The sequence below is a fragment of the Lemur catta genome, chromosome 26 (assembly GCF_020740605.2).
Source record: "Lemur catta isolate mLemCat1 chromosome 26, mLemCat1.pri, whole genome shotgun sequence".
Taxonomy (NCBI): Eukaryota; Metazoa; Chordata; class Mammalia; order Primates; family Lemuridae; genus Lemur; species Lemur catta.
The window spans coordinates 4,169,103-4,186,992 of record NC_059153.1 but is presented as its reverse complement, the minus strand read 5'-3'; the positions used below and the strand labels follow the sequence as shown (position 1 = coordinate 4,186,992).

Sequence of the window (17,890 nt, the reverse complement as noted above, 5' to 3'; positions counted from 1 at the left end):
TTTTTGTGTCTTATCATCTGTCTTGAAAAATTCCTGATAAGACAGGCTACCAGTCTTAGTTTTCTTTTAATAAGGTAACCTTTAGTAAGCCTGAATTTCTGTCTAGTTTTACGAATCTGTAGACTTCTCTACACATTTCAATCTCTGGAATTATTTCTGATGGTTGAATTTGGTCCATTACTGATTAAAGATACAGCATTTAATGACACATCTTTAGTGTTTCATATAGTTTGTAATTTTTGATCTTTTCTTTCATAGCTGAGTAAACCTGGACAACTAGCTTAAGTCTGATAAGAGCCTAATTAAGTAAACATTTATCACTTGTCAAATGGGCATTTTCGTATTTGTTGCAGTTGTTTTTCACCAATAGCAGCATTTTAGTCTTCTGTTTTCCATATGTTTCTATAAAATAATTGAGGAAGAAATGCAAGAAAGTGTTTAAAAATCACACAAACAATACTGTATAGCACAAGTGGTGCGTTGATTAAGGGAACTGCTGGCTGTCAAGCAGTGCCACTACGCTCTGACCCAAAACAGGTGTTCTTGTTCATTTGCTGATGTATAGAAGTCCAGATATGATATAAGTTATGCGATTTATGGGTACCCACATACAGAGGGAATGAACAGCTAGCATAGTAACTTAATGGGTAAGAGTTTGGGACCTCTGCAGGTACTTAAGGGATTATTTTATGTCATGTGGTTAATTCCACAGCTGAACTCTATATGGACATTTAATACAGAGTTTTGTTGTGGTCCATTTTGTTTACGTCAAATGTTTATCTTCTGCATCCTCTCTACAGTAGTGGTCCATGCATTGTTGGTCTGTAATGCTAGCACAGAGCTGACTACTTTGAAAAACATTCAGGACTACTTTAATCCTGCTACTCTACCTCTAGCACAGTACCTGTTAACAATGTAAGTCATTATTTACATTTGAGTCGTGGGTGTTAAAAAATGGTAACTAAAAGTGAATATGAAAACGCCATAGAAGTATATTACATAAATGTTGCCAATAAAATTTTAATAATCTTTCAGACTATGAAATTACTGTCAGTAGTTAAAAAGAGAAAGGACTATGCATGATTTTTCATCTATCTATTTGTTATGGTTTGAGCTAATGTTACTACAAATTTTTTCCCTTTGTTAAGGGGTAATGTCTTAAGGATTATTTGAGTGTTTATTTTATTTTTTATTCATCTGTATTTTATATTTGTATGCCACAAATTATTTAACATTTAAAGGAATCATTTTACAGCTTGAATCCTGTATCGATACTGATTTTATTCTTGATATCACCCACATCTCATTTTCAGTTTTTCAAGCACCAAGTCCCTTTTTAAAAAAATTGGAAGTGATGTTATATTAATGCATTAAAGTAATATAAAAAGTCAAATTTTCAATTTGGAATATTATTATCTATCTGTGGTTTATTTTTCTCACCACAATAAAGTCCTAGGTAAAAAATGTGATTCCATTATGTTATTTATCCAATTTGAAAAGAATTCAGTCTTTACAGAAATGGAAATAAAACCAATTCATGTATTTTACCTGAAATAGAGGCTACCTTTATTATCTAAGCCAGGTTTATATAATAGAGCATGGGCTTTAAAGTCAGTCCAACCACTTGTTAATGGTGTGGTTTTTGTGAAAAATATTTATATTTTTGTATCCCTATTTGGGATAATTAGCTAACTACTTCCTAGTGTTGTTGCGAAGATTTGATCAAGTGATATGTAAAATGCTTAGAATAGTGCCAGCACATAGTAGGTATTCAACAAAAGTTCTTTTTTACCCTCCTCCAAATTGGGATATGTATCCATTTATGGTTTGTTATTATTAAAAAACTGTTCTCTGTGACGCTTACAAAGTGATGGCTAAGTGATGAAGACATCTACTCACCTGTTTCAAAAGCCCCTAATTCTTTTTTTATTTTGTTTGCCGCCTTTTTATTAGGTCTTCGCCAAGTGCATTTAGCAACAAAAGAGTCAGTCAGAGAAAATTTATCCCGCCAGCCTTCACAAATATCAACACAAAATTTGAACTGCTCAGCCTGGGGCCAACGTTGCAGTTAGCTAGTGAGTTCATTCAGGAGCATAAGTTAAACGAGGATCAGGCTGCGGCTCTAGTGCAGATAGCTCAAATGATGGCATCCCGGGAAGGTGCCGAGGAAGGGAAGGGGCTGCAGATCCACACCCTCCCCATCACGATCATACACGGTAAGAAGCAAGACAGAAAACTGTTCTAATCAATACGGGATTAAATGCAAGGTTTTGTCACTCAGTCTGCTCCTTTATAATTTTCTATTCAAACAAGGTTGAAGAATAACTATAAGTAGATTTTTTTTTTTTTTTTTACCTGAACTCACTTTGGTAAACTGTTAGATGGGAGAGTACTGATCACGCTATCTGGGAGAATTGGCAGCTTATCTGATAAGCGAGTAGCCTTATACACCTACAGTGTGTCCAGATTTGATCTAGATGTTTACACGTTACTGTGCTACAGTGGCCTTCAACTCTGACCAGCAGAACCTTTTATTAATTCCTAGTCGGCTCCCTCTTCTGTCCTTCACAGCAGCTATTCCAAACCTTCATTCCTCTCCCAATCTCATTCTTTCCTTACTCTCTCTTGATCTTGACTCTAAAACAGCAAAGAGATTCGTAACAGGAACTTCTTTTAATGTCCTGCCCTCCTTCTCATTAAAAGTGGAGGTATTTTGGTTATTTATCTATGCATCCCATGTGCTTAGTACATAGTGAGCACTCAATGTTTTTTTTTGAAGAAATTATTAATTAAATGAAGGAAAAAGAGAGAGAGATGGATGAAATATTTCTTGTGCTTTCAGAAATTTATTTGTGGTGTTGGTTTTATTTTTTCCCCCTTATTTTAAAATAATTAGGTGTTTTTGGAGCAGGCAAGAGTTATCTGCTGGCAGTGGTGATTTTGTTCTTTGTACAGCTGTTTGAAAAGAGTGCGGCTCCCACAGTTGGAAACACAAGGCCATGGAAACTTCTGATTTCTTCTTCCACTAATGTAGCTGTGGACAGAGTACTTCTTGGGTAGGTGTGACAAGCGTATTGAAGTAGCTAGTGCTTTAGGTTATTGCTGAGGCAACACGGGCCCTACATGTCCATGGGCATACCCATTTTGGCTGGGTATGCCAAGAATGAAGGCCTTTTTCTCAGACAGGAGTCAGAATCTATGAAATAGTAACAGGCTAACTAATTAGTTTACAAGTAGGACAAAATCAAATGCCAAACCTGACAATTTTGGTACAATGATATTCATGTAAAAATTCAAGTTCAGGCACTTACGTGTGGGGCTAAAGATGTATTGTTGGGGGAGGCAATCTGCCATTGGCCCTGAGGGATGCCAAAGATGCAAGACCCCGGACCACTCTTACCCAAGACACTTCTCAGGGTTGTGTTTGCAACAACCACCTTTGATTGATGAGGTAACATCTCCCGCTAGGACAGAGCAGGCTTGCTTGCTACTTGTTATAAAAACAGTGGATCCTGAACTCCAGTGTTGCTGTCCTACATCCCAACCCACTGCATTTGCAGGCATCTGCCTGGGAGCCGGGGAAACCAATGCAGATGTGTTGATGCTCATGCTGCCCCTGTGTCATGAGTACAAGTCCTTTGTCTGTCACCCAGCAGTCTTGAGTCCATTACCTTAGAAGCAGGCTAACATGGACTCCCAGAACCAATGGTTAGAGGTTAGTCTCCTTGTTCATCTGCCTGTATGAACACACAGTAGTAAAATAGCGGAACAATTTAAGTAAATTGTATTTTTGACTTCAATAAAAAGGATCCAAAGAAGGCAATAACAATCTGTTCTGCAGGTATAAAATTTGGGGGATTGTATAAGACTTTATTAAAGATACAAAGAAAATACTGTAATATTTTACCAATATTCCATTGTTTAATGATCTGAATTACAACATAAATGACAAAGTTTGATTAGGAGAAATAAATTACTTATCAGGCTTTTTAAAAATTAACATTTATAATCACACAAGTTAATGCTTATGGTAGAAAATATGCGGACTATACAGATATTTTATTATATTTCCTTACAGATTTTTTAATATACATTTTGTTTTCCAAACAGATTCAACAGTATATATTGTTTCGTGTCTTGCTTTTTTAATTTAAAGGTTATTTCTCTAGAAAACAATTTTTCATAACTCTCTTATATTCAATGATTTGCTTATACCATACTTTAAGCAATTTTTGATCAGTAAGTTCTTCCCAAATTTTTGCCATTATAAATTACATTATGACAAATATCCTTAATCATAAATCTTTGTCCCCATTTCTGATTCTTTCCTTTGGAAAAAGTCCTAAGCCTAGAATAAAAGATATAAACATTTTTAAGCTTTTAACATACTTTGCAAAACTGCCCTTCAGAAAGGTTCTGCCAGTGTGCACTCTTAACGAGTAATTTAAAAGAATGGCTGAGAAGAACACTTTTTGATTCAAGACGATGTGCAGTTACATGGGACTAAACAGGAAAGAACTTTAGATTGCTCAGCCAGAGATGAAAATTTAACTGTAGACTGTTGAGAATTAAAAAAAAAATTCAAGAAGTTAGAATGAAGAGGGAAGGTGAGTACTGAATAGTAGAAGTTACAGGAAACCTTTAAAAGAGATTCGTTAATGTTTAAACCTCTGATAAGGACCTGAGAAATGTGAATCTATAATTAGGATCTAAGCCTCAATTGTTTGTGGTCACTCATGCATTTCTTCATACTGGCATAACATTTTCGTTGTGCACTTGAACAGACTTGTACTTGGCATGGACAGGGTAGAATAGCTTCTTGAGAAGAAATGAAAGTGTGGGCAAATAGCAATACTATAAGGATACTGCACCCTTTATTATTATAGATTCAACACAAATTTGCATTGAAAAAATCTCAACGGGGCCGGGCGCGGTGGTTCATGCCTGTAATCCTAGCACTCTGGGAGGCCAAGGCGGGTGGATCGCTCGAGGTCACGAGTTCGAGACTAGCCTGAGCAAGAGTGAGACCCCGTCTCTACTAAAAATAGAAAGAAATTATCTGGCCAACTAAAAATATATATATAGAAAAAATTAGCCAGGCATAGTGGTGCATGCCTGTAGTCCCAGCTACTCGGGAGGCTGAGGCAGGAGGATCGCTTGAGCCCACGAGTTTGAGGTTGCTGTGAGCGAGGCTGACGCCATGGCACTCACTCTAGCCTGGGCGACAAAGCAAGACTTTGTCTCAAAAAAAAAAAAAAAAGAAAGAAAAAATCTAAACTAGTATTGCAGGCTATAAAGCAGCCAACTATTCTCCAAGATAAAGCCTGTGAAAAACATAAAAATTGAAATCTATTCATGCATCAACACTAAAGAAATTATTTTATGAATATTTTGGAAAATTACGTTTGGAGAGCTATAGTTTAGTCCTCCAGCTCTTTAAATTCCCATTTTGAGGTGGTAGAAGATGTTTCGGAGGATTGAGTATTCACTGAGCTCCAACTCTGTTCCCAGCGTAGAGCCAAAGCTGTAAGATATGTAAGAGGGGAGGGTAGCTGAAGGGTCCTTCCTCAAAAAGCCCTAACTGGGGGGTGATGCGGTAGAGGAGTAATCACAGCCTTTGCATGTAGACAGGCTTGCCTGGCTGACTCCACTTCTTAGCTTGTTGGCTCAGCAAAGACACCTTACCTCTGAGCTTCAGCGTCCTCATCTCTAAGAGGAGATGTCACGCAGAGCTGCAATAAGTAGTAAACAAGGTAATAAATGTAAAGAGAAAGAGCTCTTCCTAACAAATCTCGATGCTAAATATATGGTAGCTATTGCGTTCCATATTATTATGTCTTTAGAGGCAATTTTATTTGTGATAAATACTAACACTGGTATGTTACAAACATTTAATGAGCCTTCAACATAAAATAATACATACTTTAAAATTCTCTAGAAAATGCATCATATGTAAAAAAAAATCTTTCAACTACATTGTATTTCCTTTATTTGAGTTTAGGCATTTCCCATTATTTTAATGAAAACATACTATTATACAAAGTTACTTTTAATAACAAATGTGTGAAACTTTGTTTTCTAGTCTATTTTTTACATAATCAGAATCTATTTTATATTGTTCTCTTTAAAGGCTTCTCAGTCTAGGATTTGAAAAGTTTGTCCGAGTTGGGAGTATTAGGAAGATTGCCAAGCCAATTTTACCTTACAGGTAAGAATGCTTCATTCCAAAAGTCACAGAATGGTCAAAGAGAAGTATGGCAATTTTATATAACTCTTACCTTATATCTGGTTTTTGAAGAAGAGCAGAGAAAGCCTTATCTTTCTTTCTCTTAGAAAATCTGTATTTTGATTTTTTGTGATGTTCTGAAAAATGGAATAAAGGGGTTTTTAAAAGGTGGTTCTTTCTTTAGCTTACATGCTGGCTCAGAAAATGAAAGTGAACAACTGAGAGAACTGCATGCGCTCATGAGAGAAGACCTGACTCCTGTGGAAAGAGTCTATGTGAGAAAAAGCATCGAGCAGCATAAACTGGGAACCAACAGAACCCTGCTGAAGCAGGTGAGAGTTTGTCTGTTTCTGTGCAATATTCAGAGCCTCTTATTTCTGTCAGTGGAAGAACATTTCCTTTGCATACAACATCTGCGGGTCAACTAGTGTGGCTTGGCTTGAGACTATGGGTCAGGTCTCTCATTCTGAGAACAGTTGCTATGGCAGGATGATCTTCTCCTGACAGATGCTGGAAGTGCAAGAAGGCAGGCCAGACCACACAAATACTTTTAAAGCTTCTGCCCGTATCATGTCTGCCCACACACACGGGCACATGTGTATGTAGCTAGTGGACTACGAGGCCAATGACCGCATTCAGTTAGAAGATTCATAGGCTGGGCGTGTTGGTACACACCTATAATCCCAGAGGCCAAGGCGAGAGGATTGCTTTGAGACTAGCCTGAGCAACATAGCAAGACCCCATCTCTACTAAAAAAAAAAAAAAAAAAATAGAAGAGTTGGCCAGGTATGTTGGTGCACACCTGTAGTCCCAGTTACTGAGGAGGCTGAGGTGGAAGGATCACCAGAACCCAGGAGTTTGAGGTTGCTGTGAGCTATGATCAGACCACTGCACTCCAGCCTGGCATTCTGACATAATATTTAACTTGTAAAATTCAAATATACTTATAGGCTACAAGTACACTTTAATTTACTGTTCAGCTTTAGCCATCTTTACCTTCTTAAATAAATTTAAAAAAGTATGCTCCAAGGTTAAGAAAGGATAGTTCATTAGCATATTCAGTGTAATCTTTGTGAAGAACTTTGGCCTGTGTTTGTATAATGCATGTTATCTTTATTTAACCACATTTAGAAGATAAAATATGAGTCTCATCCTTGGTTTTGAAAAATTCTTGATATCGCAGTACCTTCCTTCTGAACATCAAAGTGTGCCTCTTATTTATTCTTAATGGGCCGGTGGCTTAAGCAGTCTGTAATTTGGTGATTTCCATTTTGTATTATGTGTAGGAATAATAAAAATGTGGAGGTAAAGTGATCTGCGATTTTCAGTTGCCAGGATTTAAATTAGGACTAGCTTGCTTTCTGACTTTAGCCTACAAGTTCTTTGGTAGAAACATTCTCTCATTTTCTATTAATCGTTGTTCATTAATAACATTTTTGTTGTCATAAAGGTTCGAGTAGTTGGCATTACCTGTGCAGCCTGCCCATTCCCGTGCATGAATGATCTCAAATTTCCTGTAGTTGTGTTGGATGAATGTAGTCAAATAACCGAACCGGCCTCTCTCCTTCCCATTGCAAGGTAATCTAGAAGATTCTTTTCCCGAGGGCATTCAGAGGCCACAGTTATTTCAGACATTTCGTCTGGTCAGACCCTTTCCAAACTTTTGTGAAAATTCTTAGTAATTCAAGTAGTAAACTTACTTTTAATAAGTATACACAGAGAAATTGGGGGGGCCAGTTAATGTATCAAAATTTTGTTAGGTCACAGGTTAGGCATCTGGGTGACATAATCCCTAAAGCATTGATAGCTCTAGTGCTGGGATTCTCCTGGAACCTTGCAAGTTTCTCAGCTAGATTAAAGGTTGCTCTTTGGTTATAGTTTGAGAACCTAACTCCACTGAAGAATGTCCTTCAGTTTCCTTACCTTGACACAATTCATGTTTAGGTTTTGAAAACAATTTTTAGATTATGAAAGGATGTAAAGTATATAAAGAAACACAAGTTGAAAACAAAAACTTGTCTCCTAAAATTGGAAGACCATGAAATCTCATAAGCTGTTGCAGCCAACTGAAACATTGTGCTTTTAAAGGTAGTGGAAAGAGGACTAGACTAGGACTCAACAGGCCTGAGTTCTAGTCCTTACTCTGTCCCCAGTTAATGAGGAAGCAGGACACCAGCTGTCATGGCTTGCGTGGGACTTGGAAGGTTCCTGGATCATGGGGCTTTCAGTTTTTAGGATGAGTTCATCACCCTACTCAGGAGCCAGGGGTGGAAGAGCAGCAGAGGGTAGAGGAGTAACACTTGTTGAGCACCTACTGTATACTAAAACCATTACATATTTCATTTAATTCTTACCACAGCTATGCAAGGTATAATTACCTCCAGGTAACTAAGAATACTGAAACATGGAGAGACTAAATAACTTGCTATGTCCATAAATTATAATAGAGTTGAAATTTAGATACAGGTTTGTCTACAAAACTTGGATTTAACCCCTGAGAGCCTAATTTACTTCACCTCTAAAACAAGGGTTTAAGCCAAATGAGTTCTATGCAAGCTTGTAATTCTGAGAGCTTATGGATTCGAAAAATCAGTATGTCCCAGATATGTTGCGTGAAATGTGAATTCCATGCAGAGGCAAGGGACAATTAATAGGCTTTCTGTGGAAAACATTAAATTATGTAAAAGATTCTTTACTGCATAATGTTTCAAAGCCGTTAATATACTTCCTGGCATTATTGAGCCTTGTTAGTTCTCAGGACATTTCATGGGATTTGAATTTTTAAATATATTTTGGAAAACTGCAATAAATGATGTTCATGCACTCTTTTTTCATTGCTTAGATGAATTTTTCAAATTCTGTTTTTAGGTTTGAGTGTGAAAAGCTGATCCTTGTTGGGGATCCCAAACAGCTGCCTCCCACCATTCAGGGCTCGGATGCAGCTCATGGAAACGGATTGGAGCAAACTCTCTTTGATCGACTTTGCTTAATGGTACATACTGCTGCATTATCATTTATTCATGACATACTGTGTGTGCAGGTTGATAAGAGAATGAAAATATTAGAAGGCCTAGTCCCTGCCTTAAGATAATTTATAATTGGGCCGGGTGTGGTGGCTCACGCCTGTAATCCTAACACTCTGGGAGGCCGAGGCGGGAGGATTGCTCGAGGTCAGGAGTTCAAGACCAGCCTGAGCAAGAGCTAGATCCCGTCTCTACTAAAAATAGAAAGAAATGATCTAGACAGCTAAAAATATATGTAGAAAAAATTAGCCGGGCACAGTGGTGCATGCCTGTAGTCCCAGCTACTCAGGAGGCTGAGGCAGGAGGATCGCTTGAGCCCAGGAGTTGGAGGTTGCTGTGAGCCAGGCTGACGCCACGGCACTCTAGCCTGGGCAATAGAGCGAGACTCTGTCTCAAAAAAAAAAAAAAAAAGATAATTTTTAATTGGAATTATTTAGAAAGTACTCATCTTAAAGATAAGTAGAACCCTATAATTTAAGTGCCCCTTTATGAAAAGAATCTTTACCCTTCTGTACTTTAGTAGAGCAGTTAACACTTGACATTTAAAAAAAATATTAATATATTTTTAATTTGAGATGGAATTCACTGTCTTAGCCCATTTTGTGTTGCTATAACAAAACACCCGAGACTAGGTAATTTATAAGGAATAGAGCTTTATTTCTTACGGTTCTGGAGGCCGGGAAGTACAAGGTCACAGGGCCCTCATCTGGCGAGGGCCTTTGTGCTTAGTGACCCCGCAGTGGCAGGTGAGAAAGCAAGAGAGTGGGGGGGGGGGGTGAAGGGCCAAACTCATCCTTTTCGGAGAATAGCATTAACCCACCCATGAGGGCAGAATCCTCGTGGCCCAGTCACCTCTTAAAAGTCCCACCTCTCAACACTGTTGGACCAAAGATTAAGTTTCCAACATGTGAGCTTTGGGGGACACATTAATACCTTAGCATTCACCTAACAGAAAACTAGCCATTTTAAAGTGACGAGTTCAGTGACGTTTAGTACACTTACAATGCTCTGCGACCACTGTCTTTGTCTGGTTCCAGAACATTTTCATCCCCTCAGTAAACCCCATACCCACTTAGCAATTACTGCCTGTCGCTGTCTTTTTAATTTCTACGTAGTTGAACCCATACCATAAATATAATTTCTATCCTGCTTCCCTTTGTTTAACTTTGCATAATAGTAAATCATCTCCCCTTGTTATTTTTTATCATGTTTTGTAATCATCACTATTCTCATAAATATGTTTAATCACTAAATATGATATGGTGTGGCTATACCATAACCTAGTCATTTCTCGAACATTAAATATTTAGTTGTTTCCAGTTATAAATAATGATCCTTTGAGCCTTTTTTTCTTTCGGCATTTTTATACTTGACACAGTTTGTCAGGGGTTTCATGGAAGCCAACTGACTTAGACTTATGTAAAAACTTAGACAAATTTATTCCCCAAAGAGTACGCAGATTGGCTATTTTTCTTACATATTTTTCGTCATAGAAGATTCTTTGTCCATGTGGTTGTTAATCCTGCATTTAATTGTGTATGTATTATTATGGGAATACCTGGTAGCTATTCAAAGTATCCTAACAATACCACAGAACTTTCGACAAAGAACATTTTCCAGAAGAGCCGTACAGCAGATGGGACTTGGATTTTATACGTGAACCAAATCTGAAACTGCTTGGAAGATTCAGAATGAAAAATCGCTTTTACTCAGGAGGAAAGTTAACACATGAATTATCAACAACACTTTCTAATTTTGAAAAATATTTCTTTTGAAGTTAGTGGTAAGCCAACTCCAGATAGATTATGAAAGCCTGTAGTCTGTTCTGTCGTGGTTGTAATTCTTCTCCTAAGCCCATAGTACAGCAGTATTTTACTTTTAAAAATATCATTTTTCTGTCCTTAGAGAAGAAAAAAAAGTTAGGTTTTAACTTCTTGCTTTTCTGCATTTAAATTTCTTAGGGACACAAGCCAATTCTCTTGCGAACTCAGTACCGTTGTCACCCTGTCATCAGTGCTGTCGCTAATGATCTGTTTTATGACGGAAGCCTCAGGAATGGCGTTTCAGAAACAGAGAGGAGCCCTTTGTTGGAGTGGCTGCCAACGCTGTGCTTTTATAATGTCAGAGGACTGGAGCAGGTAACCGACACTGACGTTGATGGGAGTCAGCATGGTTTAGCTTCCCGGTTTAATTTTATTGTTGTTTGTATGATTTTACTTGGGCTTTCTGTAGCCTTTCTGGGAAATGTAATTTAGGATCTGTTTCCTACTCCAGATTGAAAGAGATAACAGCTTTCATAATATGGCAGAAGCTGCGTTTACACTCAAGCTGATTCAATCACTGATTGCAAGTGGAATAGCAGGCTCCATGATTGGGGTGATAACATTATACAAATCCCAGATGTATAAGGTTTGTATTACATATTACAGCATTTGTCATATATTAAGTATTGCAATTTATATATTACAACGTTTGATATTACATTTGGAGCAGTTTGGTTTGGTGCTTGAAAAACTTTTGGTGCCGTAATGAATGTATCAAAAAAGAAACATTCTGATGTGTTTCTGGTCTGGCTTTTTTTCTGTATAATTAAATGTAAACCTAACAAGGTTTAATGAAATTTAGTTTACAGCTGTTGGAATGAAAATGCAAATAAACAAATTAGAGGGAAGAAAATATGGTGTATGCTTTGTGTTTTGGGACAGATGGGATTGAATCTCTGTTTTCCAAAATGTTCTTTCATTATTATTACAGTTTGTCAGGAAATCAAGGATAGATAACCAGATATTAATGTACACTGAGCCAAATACTTCTAACTAGATTTTTCTTTTTTCTTTTACTGTTTTTTCATCTGTTTCATCATTAGTTTATTTATCACCTTCAAATTAGCATTTCCAAATGAATTCCCAGCAACAGATAAGCCATCGCTTGTTTTTTTTGCAAATAATATTTTTTAAATTTCAAAATATTAAGGGGGTACAAATGTTTTTGTTACATGGATACCTTTTATAATGCTTAAGTTGGGGCTCTTAGTGTATCATCTGAAGCGTGTTCCTAGAACTTGGTAGGTAAGTTTTCACCCTTCCCTGCTTCTTGATTTCCAACACCTTTACATCTCTTCATGCTTGTGTGTGCCTGTCAATTAGCTCCTAATTATTATTATTATTTTGGTTTTTTTTTTGAGACAGAGTCTCACTCTCTTCCCTGGGCTAGAGTGTTGTGGCATCAGCCTCGCTCACAGCAACCTCAAACACTTGGGCTCAAGCGATCCTCCTGCCTCAGCCTCCCAGGTAGCTAGGACTACAGGCATGCGCCACCATGCCCAGCTAATTTTTTCTATTTTTAGTTGTTTGGCTAATTTCTTTCTATTTTTAGTAGAGACAGGGGTCTCACTCTTGCTCAGCCTGGTCTCGAACTCCTGAGCTCAAATGATCCTCCCGCCTCGGCCTCCCAGAGTGCTAAGATTACAGGCATGAGCCACTGTGCCCGGCCTTAGCTCCTAATTATTAGAGAGTGATTGACAGATCACTTTAGATTTTGCTTCATAATTCATATTGTCATCTAGTCATTTATCATTTTAGAAACTAGCTAAATCTATGTGAGTTATAGAAGAGAATGAAAATTATCCAATATTAGTTAAATTAAAATGGTTGCTGTCTGTAAGTTCTTCCCGGCCTGTGCACCGCGTGACCCCTGCCTTCCTCCCTGCACAGCTGTGTCATCTACTCAGCGCCGTGGATTCTGAGCATCCTCACGTGAGGACTGTGCAGGTGTCCACGGTCGATGCTTTTCAGGGAGCTGAAAAGGAGATCATCATTCTGTCCTGCGTAAGGACAAGACACGTAGGATTCATCGATTCAGAAAAAAGAATGAACGTCGCATTGACCAGAGGAAGGAGGCATTTGTTGATTGTGGGAAATTTAGCCTGTTTGAGGAAAAACCGACTGTGGGGGCGTGTGATCCAACACTGTGAAGGTAAAATGAAAATGTGTTTAATTCAAGCATTTTCGAACGAACACTGACTTTTATGACTTAATATTGGGGTGGTTCCTGCAGGAACAGCTTGGCATGTGCCACTGTGGGTGGTGACTGACAATAACATGGGGGCCACTACTAAATAAAGAATGGTTGTCTCATGTTTTATATCTTTTTAAGGAAGGGAAGACGGATTGCAACATGCAAGCCACTGTGAACCACAGCTGGACCATCTCCTTAAAGATTATTTTGAAAAACAAGCAGAAGAAAAACAGAAGAAAAAGAATGAAAAAGAGAAAATCTAAAGATAAATCGCATTTACAAAAAGACATGGTATAGACATTTTTAATTTAAGTAAATTCAGATTCATTTTATACTACATATTAATTTTTTATGTTTTTATTACTCAAACCCTTTTTATAAAAATACTTTATCTCTGATATTTAAATAACATAGTAAATACATCTAAAAATTTGTTCTTCAAAAATATATATTATTTATATTAAGATAGGCAGATGTTGAAGGTAAAATAAAATCCTATTAAAAATAACTAGTTTCTAAAAAGTATATTTTCTGTTTGCTAAAGAAATGAATTTCCCAAGGTGCAGGGGAAGGGAAATACCAATGTACTTCAATGATAAGTGAATATCTCAGAAGCTCATCTATGAGACACATCTACACAGTCAGAATGCCAGCACTCCTTTCTGAGCACTGTCTACCAGAATCTTTTAAAAATAAATAAAATGCTTCACTATTTTATAAATGAAAAGATTCAAAACAAAGCTTTTGAGAAGTACAAAAGAGAAGAAAGAAAAAAACACTCAAAGTTCACAACTGGAGACAGCAGTGCTCAACGCCTTGCCCTGGGCAATGCCTGGCACCATGTCTGGTATAGAAGGTGCTTAATAAATATCCACTGGAGGAATGGACAGATGAATGAAAGACTACCTTTGGTTCATTTCCTTCTAGCCTTTTTCCTGTGCGTTTATTTGCACAGTAGTTATTGATATGTATAATATATATGGATTAAAACTTTTTCCTTTTAACATAATATATTCTCCTTGTAGAAAATTGTAAAATATAAGAAAGTATACAAAAGAAACAAAAATCTCATGGAAATCCACTACCCAGAGATAATCATGAACATATGCTTATATTCTGTATGTATTTATGTAGGTAAGTTTTAAACCATTTGAATCTGTACTAATTCTTAGACATTATTAACAAAGGAACATTCTTCCATAGGTGGAAGAATGACAAGGGTTTAATTATAATTAATATTAATGAACTATTTTTACCAACTTAAAATCTTAGTGACACAAGTCACTCAATATTCATTTTAAAGATGCAGAAAATGGCTACTTGAATTACTTCACAATAAAAAAGTGACCTGTCAACCTCTATGGAACTCTTCTTTTATGTGAGGGAGAAAAATAAATTCAACAACCAAGTAATTCTCCCAGTTTTTTCTCAAAGGCATTCCTGTTTGCATTTGATTGTTCTTTTAAGTGTTCATCCAAACTAAAGTGAAAAATGTGACTTCCAACAGTTCCTTACAGTTGGTAAGGAATAGTTGAAGGAAGTATTGTAGAGTCATACTTTACCCATGAACGGTACAATCTGACTGACAGCCTATATTTAAACTGGATTCCTGAGTTTTGCTGCCTGACCTCCCCATTTTTTTTATTTGTTAATTTTGAGTCTGTTCTTGGCCAGCTGGAGCTAGGTCTCAAGTAATTTTGTTTTCCCAAGAAGAGTATATGCATGGTATATCTGTTGAGCCTTTGTATAATCTGAAGATGCGTTTGTGTTGCACTCACTTATGAGAGCTCTGCAGACACTGTGGGACTTGCCCTTGGCCTCGCTTACTGTTCATTTGGCTGATGGTTGAATTTCCATCTCAGATCTGTAACCACATGGCCGGCTGACTTTGCGCAGTTCTTAGTCTAACTCCTACCAGCTTTGATCTAGAACTGTTCAAAGACTCACACTTGTGCCTGTGCTATCGTTACTTTCTCCCTACCCTCTGCCTCTCATTTTGTCAGTTTTCCAGAAATTTCAAGTTCTGCAACAATGTAGGGAGAGATCTTGATGACATAGAGTAGGATTTCTCAACTTTGGTGCTCTTGACGTTTTGGACCTGACAACTCTTTGTGACGGGGCGCTGTCCTGTGCCTCAGGGGATGTTTGGCAGCATCTCTGGCCTCTGCCCACTAGATGCCAGCAGCTCCTTGTTCCAAGTTGTGACAACTAAACATGTCTCCAAACTGCCAGATGTCCTGGTGTAAAGGGTGGACCCAGCATTCCAGCTCTCTCAAAGCTGCAACTGCGCTTAGAAGTAGGGCTGCCCCTATTTTTTTGGTCGGCATAAATCCTATATATATATATATATATATATATATATATATTTTTTTTTTTTTTTTTTTTTTTTTTTTTTTTGAGACAGGGTCTCGCTCTGTTGCCCAGGATAGAGTGCCGAGGCATCAGCCTAGCTCACAACAACCTCAAACTCCTGGGCTCAAGCAATCCTCCTGCCTCAGCCTCCCAAGTAGCTGGGACTACAGTCATGCACCACCATGCCCGGCTAATTTTTTCTATATATATTCTTAGCTGCCCAGATAATTTCTTTCTATTTTTAGTAGAGACGGGGTCTCGCTCTTGCTCAGGCTGGTCTCAAACTCCTGACCTCCAGCGATCCTCCTGCCTCGGCCTCCCAGAGTGCTGGGATTACAGACGTGAGCCACTGCGCCCAGCCCCATCCTATAAACAATTAAGCCAAAGATGAGAGGAAGTGAAGTGATGGCCTAATCTACCACAGCTAGCCGGAGGCGAGGCTGGAACCCAGGCTGATCTGACTCAGAGACTAGGCTGCACCGCACGGCCTGTGAAGTAAGTCGCTTTACTTTATCAAAGGGTAAAAGACACTGAAACCAAAAATCTTCCCATCCTCTTTTATTCAACCAGAATTATGTCCAGATAATTTGCCTTGGTCAATTTAGTATGTGATAACTTATTAACAGCTTATTTGTTGAACAATAAATTATTGTTGGGACCACACACGGCTTTCTGGATCCTCGAGTGTGGCCTTTAGGATTTGTTCTGTGAAGTCTGGATTTGGTCGAGGGGCTGCACTTGGAGACCTGGAGAGCCACGCATGGCCCTGAGGCTGCAGGTTCCCAACCCCGCCTGGTAAAAATAATTTTTACTAGAGAAATGGGTTTGTTGCCTTCTCTTTGAAGGTTTTGGAAGGTCTACACTTGTTACTACAAGATCTAGTTTGTTACTTAATGCAAGAAAGAAAAGTGATTATTAACAAAATCAGTATTAATAGCTGAGCTGGTGATTCTTAAAATTCTTATAATTATCAGAAATGGGGGCCAGTCGTGGTGGCTCACACCGGTAATCCTAGCACTTTGCAAGGCCGAGGCGGGAGGGCCACTTGAGGTCAAGAGTTCGAGACCAGCCTGAGCAAGAGTGACACCCCCCCGTCTCTACAAAGCATAGAAAAATCAGCTGGGCATGGTGGTGCATACCTGTAGTCCCAGCTACTTGGGAGGCTGAGGCAGGAGGATTCCTTGAACCCAGGAGTTTGAGGTTGCTGTGAGCTAGGATGATGCCACTGCATGCTAGCCTGGATGACAGAGTGAGACCGTGTCTTAAAAAACAAACAAACAAAAAGCTTAAAAAATATATTTTCTTCTCTGCAGCCAACCTTTGTCCTTAAAAAATATACATTTCAAAATTTGAGTTACTTGTAAAAAATTGCAAGTTAAAATCTGAGGTTATGAAGCTCAGCTTAAAACTTTAAAATAAAACATAATTTTTGGTCCTGTTCTTTCATATGTGAACAAAAAGAACGTTTGATTTAGAGATGCCAAAGCAAACCCCAAACGCTACATGCTCTTGACTGTGGTTTAATTTAAAGGCAGCTGTGAAATAGCTTTATACTAATTAGATTTTTTATACTAAATAAGAATGAACTGGAAATTGGTGATTTACTCGACAGATATTGGGCCTTGAAAATGAAATAATTATTCTAAAAACATTAGATCAACACTGATTTGAAATGCCTGCTTCGTAATTAATCATGAGTGAAATGTGTGTTTAATTCAAGTTGTGTTTTTGGTTTCCGCGAGCTTGACTTGATTATAAAGGAAAAAGAATACAAACCAAACAGCTCTGCGAGCCTCTGACTTCCTCTCATCCTGAAACACTACTTAGTTTGATTTTTTAAAAAAACTCTCTGTTTGTGTCTAAATTATTGCTTTTCCTTACTATTTTACTTTCTAATCGGGCATACTGAGTCCTGATAATAGAGTAATTGAGGACGAGTGTATGCCTGCACGTGTTGAAAAATCAGGAAGCCGTCAACTTGCAGGCTAAAAGAAAACTTGAGTAGAGAAAACTTCCAAAGTGAAAGTGTCAGGATACCTCTGCGACTCAGCCTCTTTTAAGTTGAAACAGTACATTTTGGGGGGCTGAATTATGATGGATTTGTGGCTTTTTGGAATAGAACTAAGTCTTTCTTTGCTGGAATTAAAGCCAGTGAATGCATTGAGCATCTGCTCTGGGTCTGGCCCTGCGTGAGCTGGTGCAATCTTCTCTAACAGGCGTGGGACAGAAGGTTGTTTGATGTGTCAGCCCAGGCGTGGCGTGCAGGGCTGGT

General features: G+C 38.1%; 1 protein-coding gene across 1 annotated transcript in view; it reads left to right on the top strand.

The window, feature by feature from the left end:
* ZGRF1 (zinc finger GRF-type containing 1) overlaps positions 1-14,283 on the top strand; it is a 44,083-nt gene extending 29,800 nt beyond the window's left edge. Inside the window, exons 18-28 of the mRNA XM_045537494.1 lie at positions 801-915; positions 1,954-2,216; positions 2,897-3,056; positions 6,131-6,208; positions 6,411-6,558; positions 7,677-7,804; positions 9,095-9,218; positions 11,211-11,387; positions 11,524-11,658; positions 12,963-13,224; positions 13,405-14,283. Coding sequence (XP_045393450.1) covers positions 801-915; positions 1,954-2,216; positions 2,897-3,056; positions 6,131-6,208; positions 6,411-6,558; positions 7,677-7,804; positions 9,095-9,218; positions 11,211-11,387; positions 11,524-11,658; positions 12,963-13,224; positions 13,405-13,529 — 1,715 coding nt within the window. The 3' untranslated portion in view covers positions 13,530-14,283. The remainder of the gene's footprint in view (positions 1-800; positions 916-1,953; positions 2,217-2,896; positions 3,057-6,130; positions 6,209-6,410; positions 6,559-7,676; positions 7,805-9,094; positions 9,219-11,210; positions 11,388-11,523; positions 11,659-12,962; positions 13,225-13,404) is intronic.
* The last annotated feature ends 3,607 nt before the right edge of the window (positions 14,284-17,890 follow it).